This window comes from Humulus lupulus, chromosome 9, assembly GCF_963169125.1.
Source record: "Humulus lupulus chromosome 9, drHumLupu1.1, whole genome shotgun sequence".
In the NCBI taxonomy this organism is placed as follows: Eukaryota; Viridiplantae; Streptophyta; class Magnoliopsida; order Rosales; family Cannabaceae; genus Humulus; species Humulus lupulus.
The window spans coordinates 2,571,270-2,581,123 of NC_084801.1; the positions used below are offsets into that span (position 1 = coordinate 2,571,270).

At 34.5% G+C, this 9,854-nt stretch overlaps 1 protein-coding gene across 1 annotated transcript; it reads right to left on the reverse strand.

Annotated features, from left to right (window-relative positions):
* Positions 1 to 237: 237 nt before the first annotated feature.
* On the reverse strand, positions 238 to 2,920 carry LOC133802049 (uncharacterized). The gene is made up of 3 exons (XM_062240281.1): positions 1,576 to 2,920; positions 871 to 1,379; positions 238 to 696 (listed from the first exon to the last, which is right to left on the reverse strand). The coding sequence occupies exons 1-3, from the start codon at positions 2,918 to 2,920 to the stop codon at positions 238 to 240; spliced, it is 2,313 nt and encodes a 770-aa protein (XP_062096265.1).
* Between the last annotated feature and the right edge of the window lie 6,934 nt (positions 2,921 to 9,854).

The window sequence follows — 9,854 nt, forward strand, 5'->3', positions numbered from 1 at the left end:
CAGGGTAACCAGTTACCTATATCGTTGTTTTTGTTGTTAGTGATTGTAGCATTGAAAAATAGAAGCAAACAAATCCAAGAAATTATTTTGAAAGGATTTTATAAGTTTGCATAACCAATCAATGTGTTTTATTTTGAAACAATCTTATTAAAATTCTGAATGATACTTGATGAATATGAAAGTATCTCTTTCAATGAGGAAAGCTATGAAAGGTTTGTTTTTCTGTAGAATGTGAATCTATGTCTTTGGCTTTTTCTGTTTATTTGGCTTCTGAAATGGAGGATTCCTGCAAGTCTTCCTGTTATGTCCTGGTTGTGCACATTTCCCACAGGTGATTATTACGTTATTTTCCCCTCTTGATCTTATTCGTTTCTTTCTTGGTCTTCCTGCAGGGATTGTTGAATTTGGAGGCAGCACTAGTATGTCCAAGTGTTGTGGGAGATTCCATTCATCTTTATGGGGCAAAGGATGAACATTTTCTTGATACAATGCTTTCAACGTTTCTGTTCTGTAGAATTTTGCACAATAATCATAGACACTCAAGTTTCTTTTTGCAATGACAGCTACTGCATGGCCACAAGGTATTTCATCTTCTTGGAACCTATTGCAAGTGCATGTTCTATTATGTATATTTACTGTGAAATTTATCCCCTTTTGATCACAAACTTGGTATTCTATTGTGTTGAAAGGCAAGACCTAAAAATAGTTTGTCATGAATTAGAATCAGATAATAAACATTTTAAGTAGACTTAAGATTTAAAGTAACTAGTTATGCTTCTGTGTAAAAAAAATTTCATGTTCTTATGGAAGGTAACTGGTTACCATCAATTGACAGTATAAGGATTTGTAAGAATATGTTTAGTTGCATACCTCATACTTCATTTTTGAAACAATGTCATGTCTCAATTCATTTTCTGTTGCTGTAGAGACTTTTGTGAATGTTCCATTTGCATTATTTGAGTTGTTCCAAACCCACTTTTGAACCAAACTTCTAAGGCATTCAACCAAGATATCAATGGGGAGATTTCTTGCAGCTTTTAGTGCAGCGTTGAGTGATTCTGCGATGTTGGATGTCATCATGGTGTATCTTTTTGTTGGCGAGTATGATCTTGCCCAAGTTTCATACTTGGCTTTTTCTAAATAGGGCCTAATGCGTCTATCAATTCTATCAAGGCCTTTCATGTAGTTTTCACATTCTGTCTGTGTGTATGCTTTTGCTGCTGCAATGAATTTCATTTGTAGTTCTTCTCCATGGCTCCCATACTTGCCTTTCAAATTATTGAGTAAGTGAAACATGCAAGCTCCATGGAAAGCATTTGGGTACACCATATGTACTGCATTGTCTATGCTCTTATGTCTGTCAGAAACTATAGCCAATCCTGTGTAGTACACATATTTTAATATAAAAAAATAAAAACCAAGTATTTTTCAATTTTTTTTTTATTATTATTTTAGTGAAGGTAACCAGTTACTTTGGTCATATTCTAAAAGAAATAGCATGTATTTGTGTATTTTGTTTTGGTAAAATGTTCCTGTTTGTTTGTAAACAAGAATATATCGTTGAAGCTATCATACCTTCGGGTTCTCCATAGGTTTCTCGCAGTTTGGAGAAGAACCATAGCCATGAGTTATCATTTTCGGAGTCTGCTATTCCAAAAGCCAACACGAAAATGTTGTTGTTTGAATCTAACGTTGATGCTGAAAACAGGGTACCACCATGTGCATTTTTCAAAAAAGTTCCATCAACAACAATTATAGGCCTCAAGTATCTCCAACCCTTGATTGAGTTAGAGAAAGCTATGTATAGGTATTTGAATCTATCTTCCTTGTCTGTGAGTAGGTGTGTTATTGTTCCTGGATTTTCTTTTTTCAACATGTAAAGATATATTGGCAACTTCTGATATGAATCATCGGGGTTCCCTCTTACTAGACGCAAAGCTTTCTCTCTTGATCTCCATGCTTTTGTGTATCCCATAGTTACTCCAAAGTCATCATTCATATCATTCATGATGTCATTTGGAGTGTAATTTCTTTTGATTGACTTGTACTTATTCTTTATTAATTCCCCAACTACGATGCTTTTTGCTTGCCTATGGTCTTCCAAAACAATTTCAACAGAGCAAGTGTGATTTGGATTGCATTTCCGTACCTTGAATAAATGTTGATTTCTGTACTTAGATGCTCTCACCAACCAGTTGCATTTTTCATCTGCGCAAGTAACTAGGTACTCTCTAGGTTCTGATCTTTTTGTTTTGAACTGGAAGTTATGCAGGATTGCATAGTAGCTAAGGGCTGATTTGACTGTGTTCTTATCCTTGTAAATTTGTCCTTGCTCTATTGTGTTCACTCTGTAATCAGATATTACTAGTTGGATTTCATCCAACTTCTTTTTTCTTTTTGTATTGTCCTCAATTATGAAATCAGCTACTTCTTCAGCAAAATGGGGTATGTATGACACATTTATGCCCTCATTTGTTGTGCTTGACATTCCTTCTTCAAGTAACATTTGTTCATTGATGGAAGCTTGATTTGCTTGCATTAATAATGTCCCCACCTCCATTTCTTCTGCTGTAGCTTTCTGATTTGCTAGTAGAAGAAGGTCATTTTCATTGTTTGATTCTTGAATTATAGTGACACACAATGGTAAGTCTGTTATTTTAGTAGCAACTTTTTTCTTTATTTCCAGGAAGAACAACACTGAATTGTCTGTTACAACCTTCATTGGTGGTGTTCCTTTTTCTACTTGATAAGAAACTTCAATAGTTGCTGTTTTTTCCTTTATCTCCTTTTTTATCAGATTCACCAAGTTGTCAAGAGAACAATTTGGTGGTATTAATATCCCAGACATTGTGTATCCTTGGTACTCGTTGTTTTCATTCCAATTGCCTCCATATTGAACCAAAGAAGTAATATTGTCCATATCTGTAAAATTTGGCAATTTTTTAAGCAGTTAGTTGGTTCTAAATGGGCTAGGTAACTGGTTAACTTAATATTTAATCACATATTATCCTGAAGCATTTAGCTTTTGTAGGGTAACTGGTCACACTTAGTTTTATATATTTTATGTTTTTCAAATTAGTTATATATATTGATTGTTGTTGCAGGGTAACTTGTTACACTTAGTTTTACACATTGTTTGTTTTTTTTTTTTGCAGGGTAACTGGTTACCTTAATAATGAATCATATATTGCTTATTTTTACCCTTAGTTTTATATAGTTGTAATTTCCTCTTAGTTTTATTTATTTTCTGTTTTTCAGGGTAACTGGTTACCCTATTGTTACTGATTGTTTTTGTAGTAAATCTTCCCAGATACATCAAATAATTTTTCAGAGTTCTTGTTTCTTGCCTATTTTTTTTTTGGTTAATGAATGTAGAAAAACCAGTGGGAAGGTAACTGGTTCCCTTAATCTGTAATTGCATACCGTACTGAAACATTTGAGTTGAATTTATTGCATGTTATTCCAAGTAACTGGTTGTCGTAATGTTTCTGAATGTTTCTTGTTTTTTTTCTGGTTAATCAATGTATACAAACCAGTCTTCGATATTTTTTTTCTATTTTTTAGTTTATAAATTGTTTTTGTTTCCAGCAAGCACATTTGATCATGATCATTTTTATTATAATCAAGATAATAGTTGCAAATAATATAGTAGATTGAACATAATTTGCAAAAAAAAAAAAAATGACAACAGAACAGAGTTGACAGAGGAAATGGTTTCTTGCTAACCTTGTTTTCTTGATCGTGTAGTGGATATGCAGGACGCCAGAATCTTCAAAGATTGCAGCTGGTTTGATTGGAAGAATGTTGGAATTTTTTTGATTTCTGCAGAAAGGGACCATTTGTTTAGTGATCGGATTTTTCTTGCATTTTTTTGTCAGAAGATGGGGTCAAACCTTTGCTAGAGTTGGTCGATTGGTGTGGTGATCGCCGGTGATCGCCGGAGATACTACTCGTTGCCGGAGAAGGAAGCTATCACCGGAGAATTGCTTGCCGGAGATGGAAGAAATAGTAACGTGCTTTTTTGATCATGTTTCACGCATGAGCAAATGAGCAGAGGAGAGGAGGATTGAATAAAAATGAGCATGGTAATTACATGTGTACCCCTGATTTGTGCTGATGTGTTGTTGTTTAAATTTCAATTATGGCATATACTTATTTTTCCCATATTCTAAGTTTTCCTTGTATAAAATCTTCCATACATATTATAAAAAGATTTATTCCCATATTTTTGCACAATTATGGCTAAAAAGCCATATTTATGAAAATTTCCCTTTATATTAAGTGCTACATATCATTATTATGCTAAAGTGACAGGGAAGGAGACCGATATTAAATTATACCAATTATCATATGCCATATATATATATCATGTGGTGTTGGACAACATATGGTACTCATAGTAATATTTAAGAAAAAAAAATGTGGACACTAGGAACTAATTGCAGCTACTTGTCCAAAAATTAAATGATACTTCAATTTCCACATGTAGGGTTCATGCATTGATTAATATTACTAGTAAAAAAAAATTATTTCTAATGATAGCAAAATTTTGTTTTTCTATGGCATTTCGTTATGTTTGACCAAACAGGCCATGTATAACTTCTCCCAAATTTCGTGCAGAGGATATTAGCAAATTTCCTCTAGGTCAATACAATTTGTAAGCTATTTTTTTTTGTACCAAAATTAATTCTACAAAAAATAATGGAGAATTCATAATGAAATAATTTTTATGATTGTAACACTTGGTTCTTCATTTTCGATAATGTTGGAAAAATTATATTTTATATATAATAAATAGCCAATTTAAGCTAATGTGTGAATGGAAAATTGATGCCTTAAATGTGGTCCATTGATCGCTGCTAATAAATGCAGATTTGGTCAAGGATGTAATCACTGTAATAATGGTGAATATTCTGATCGATATCAGAAATTATGGTAAAGATTGTGATCGATCAATATCACTAATTTTGTGGGATTTTTGGCATTAATTTCCTTGTGTTCACACTTGGTATTCCACCCCATATGAAGCCTATAAAAGGAGGCTTCACCTTTCATTCTAGACACACCAACAAAATAGAGTCACTCACTAAAAGCTCTCTTGTCTTCTTCTTCTTTGTTTTTTCGTAAGTCTTAAGGTGATAGAGTGAAGGTATTAATCCGAGTTCGCTGAAGTAGTGAAAGTGGTGTATTCCTCTACTCGTTAGTCGTTGTATCCTGGGAAGTGGTTGCTCACGTATCCTCTAACACCAATCAGGTAGAGGGGGCAAATTTGCTTTAAGGAAAGCGTGTTTTACGTGCCTCCGCTTTCTTTTCACTTATCAGTTTTCTAATTTATTATTTTGTATTTATTTTTCCTGTTCTTCAATTAATAATATATTATTATGTTTGTTAATTTTCTCCATTCTCTTTATTTAAATTTCTAACAATCTTAAAGCAGATTTTAACTCATTTGGAGAAGACGAACATATTGAAGGGCGGAAATATTTCAGATTTTTTTTGTTTTGCTATTCAATCAGTGTTGATTAGATTTCTTAATATATGTTTTCACTGTCTTTTTATACTGCCAATTTTGTTTATGTATGTATATCTTGTCTACTATATATTTGCACCGTTTTCTGGCAAGATTAATTATTTTAATTTTGATATTTACAATACATTGTATAGATTCAGTTTATTTGCCACATTTATTAATCTTGCATATTTTGATTAACATGTACAGTATATATACATAATATATGTATTTTATTCACTTATTTCATTATTTTATGCATGTTAATTAAAAATATATATGGAAGCATGTATACTTAGTATGTTTAGTATTTGATTTTTTATATTGGTATGCATAAGTGTATTTATATATATATTTTTTTGTCCTTTATATATATATATGTATGGAATGTACTCGTTTTCTTTTATGGTATGTACTCGTTTTCTTTTACATAGATATATTTCATGGGATACATATATGTACACATAAAATTATATATATATATATATAATGATATGCATAAAATTATACTCATGAATATTAGGTTCACGTTTTTTCCATGTATTTATTTATAATTTTGCACTTATATTTATTTATAAGATTAAATTACAATCAAGTATACATATAAATGGAAATTAATATATGTGTTTTATATGCCTGATGTTTATATTACTTTTATTGTCTATCTCATGTGTTTACTCACCACACATGTATAATTTTTTATTGATTGCTAAGATTAAATACTTGATTTTAAAACATACTTGCTAAATGGTCAATTTAACACCAATCAGATATGGCTGAAAATATGGATGTCATTGCAACTGGAAGCATTGAAGGATCTCCCCGAACTCCAGCTTCAACCACCAAGGACCAATCTAAGGGTCAGGCTGTGCAAGTTTCGGTACCATTGGTACCAACGGTCTCAACGATTCCTGTGAACCATAATGAGAAACCGGATAGGTTCACTGGGGTGAACTTCAAAACGTGGCAGCAGAAAATGCTTTTCTATCTGACAACATTGAATCTTGCGAGATTCCTAAAAGAGGATCCTCCCTTTATTGGAGAGGATGAGATAGATGTGCAAACTCAGCAAGCAATTGACGCTTGGAAGCACGCTGAATTCCTGTGTAGGAATTATCTTCTGAATGGCTTATCTGACACTCTGTATGGTGTGTACAGTGTGAAGAAAATAGCCAAGGAATTGTGGAACTCTTTGGACCACAAATATAAGGCTGAAGATGCTGGCGCCAAGAAATTCTTGGTTGGTCAATTCTTGAACTTCAAGATGGTAGACTCCAAGAATGTGATAAGCCAAGTGCAAGAGCTTCAATTGATCATCCACGGGATCCATGCTGAAGGAATGGTTTTGAGTGAATCATTCCAAGTAGCTGCAATTATTGAGAAGCTACCCCCTGCATGGAAAGACTTCAAGAACTATTTGAAGCACAAGCGAAAGGAAATGAGTGTTGAAGATCTCATTCTCAGACTTCGCGTTGAAGAGGATAACCAAGGTAATGAGAAGCGAACCTTGAATCCTAATGCTGCCAAGGCAAACTTGATGGAGCATGATAGAGGCTCAAAGGGGAAGAATCCTAAGCACAAGCAAGGGCCCAAGTTGGGACCAAAAGGTGGAATTGCAAAGAAGCCAAAGTTCCAAGGGAAGTGCTTTAATTGTGGCAAGATGGGACATAAATCATCTGAGTGCAAATTGCGCAAGAAGAAAGGCAATGAGACCTATATGGTGAACGCGATATCCCAAGAGGTCGCTGAATTAGACTTATGTGCCGTGGTCTCTGAAGTCAACCTAGTGGATGCGAATCCAAAGGAATGGTGGCTCGACACTGGAGCTACTCGTCATATATGTGCAAACAAGTCAGCATTCTCTGATCTGACTACACTGGAAAATGGAGAGAAGCTCTACATGGGCAACTCAGCAACCTCTGAGATAAAAGGGGAAGGAACTGTGTTCTTGAAGATGACGTCTGGAAAGAATGTCAAGCTGCAAAATGTACTGTATGTGCCTGACATTCGTAGGAATCTGATATCTGGAACTCTGCTGAGTGTACATGGGTTCAAGATGGTGTTTGAATCTCAGAAAATTGTACTCACTAAAGCGGGTGTTCCTATTGGGAAGGGTTATGTAAAAGAGGGCATGTGGAAGATGAATGTAATGGCTGTTAAGCCAAATGCTGTTATTGATAATAATAAAGCTAGTACTTCTTCTGTTTACCTTCTTGAGTCTTCAAATTTATGGCATGGTAGACTAGGTCATGTTAATTATAATTCTCTGCGTAGATTAATTAACTTGAATCACATACCCACGTTCAATATTGATTCAAAACATAAGTGCGAAACTTGTGTAGAAGCGAAATTAACTAGGTCATCGTTCAAAATAGTTGAAAGAGACACTGAACCCCTTGATTTAATTCACAGTGATATTTGTGATTTAAAATTTGTTCAAACAAGAGGTGGTAACAAATACTTTATTACTTTTATTGATGATAATACAAAGTATTGTTATGTGTACTTGCTAAAAAGCAAAGATGAGGCTATAGAGAAATTTACTCTCTATAAACAAGAGGTTGAAAATAAACTTAATAAGAAAATTAAGATGATAAGAAGTGATCGTGGTGGTGAATATGTAGAACCATTTAGTGAACTTTGTGCACAAAATGGAATCATTCACGAGGTAACACCACCTTATTCTCCTGAATCCAATGGAGTGGCAGAACGGAAAAATCGCACTTTAAAAGAGATGATGAATGCCATGTTATTAAGTTCTGGATTACCGCAGAACATGTGGGGTGAAGCTATTTTGTCAGCTAATTATCTTTTAAATAAGATTCCCCGAAAGAAAGATCAAAAGACACCATATGAATTATGGAAAGGTAGACAACCTTCATACAAATACTTAAAAGTGTGGGGGTGTCTGGCTAAGGTGATTGCACCATTGCCAAAAAGAATGAAAATAGGTCCAAAAACAGTAGATTGTATTTTCATTGGTTATGCACAAAATAGCAATGCATATCGATTTCTTGTACATGAGTCTAAAAACCCGGACATTCACAAGAATACGATAATGGAATCAAAGAATGCATCATTCTTTGAACATGTATTTCCTTGCAAAGATAATGGGGTTGGACCAAGCTCTTCTAAGCGAACATCTGAAACGATGGATGATCGAGAACAAGAAGAGGAAACTGATGAAGTCCAAGTAGAGCCAAGGCGAAGCAAAAGGGCAAGGATAGAAAATTCTTTTGGACCAGCTTTTCTAATTTATATGATAGAGGCAGAACCTCGAACATATAAAGAAGCTGTGAGCTCTATTGAAGGTCCTTTTTGGAAGGAAGCCATAAGGAGTGAAATTGATTCCATCCTGCAAAATCATACTTGGGAACTAGTTGACCTTCCTCCTGGATGTAAACCTTTAGGTTCCAAGTGGATTTTCAAAAGGAAAATGAAAACAGATGGAACAATTGATAAGTACAAGGCCCGATTGGTAATAAAAGGTTACAAACAACAAGAAGGCTATGACTACTTTGATACTTATTCTCCGGTGACGAGAATAAATTCTATCAGGATGATTTTGGCAATTGCTGCATTGCGAAATCTAGAAGTCCATCAAATGGATGTAAAAACTGCCTTTCTAAATGGAGATCTTGATGAAGAAATATACATGGAACAACCCGAGGGTTTTGTAGTTCCAGAGAAAGAAAGGAAAGTTTGCAAACTTGTTAAGTCACTGTATGGACTTAAGCAAGCACCAAAGCAATGGCACGAAAAATTTGATAGTGTCATGATGACAAATGGATTTAAAATCAATGAGTGTGACAAATGTGTGTATATCAAAACCACAAACGAGGGATACATCATTCTATGTTTGTATGTAGATGACATACTCATTGTTGGAAGCAACCAATGAATGGTTAAATCCACCAAAACAATGTTAAACTCAAGGTTTGACATGAAGGATATGGGACTGGCTGATGTAATTTTAGGGATAAAAATTATAAGGACGCCAGATGGACTCAGTTTGAGTCAGTCACACTATGTGGACAAGATACTTGACAAATTCGGTAAAAATGATTCTGGAATTTCCAGAACACCAATTGATACAAGTCAGCATCTATCCAAGAATAATGGTGAAAGTGTGTCCCAAGTAGAATATGCTAGAGTAATGGGAAGTCTAATGTACTTGATGAGTTGTACTAGACCAGACATTGCCTATACTATAAGTACTTTGAGTCGATTCACGAGTAATCCAGGTGTTGAACACTGGAAAGCAATTGCAAGGGTACTTAGGTACTTAAGGTATACTCGTGACTATGGGCTAAACTACACCAGAGATCCAGCTGTGCTTGAAGGA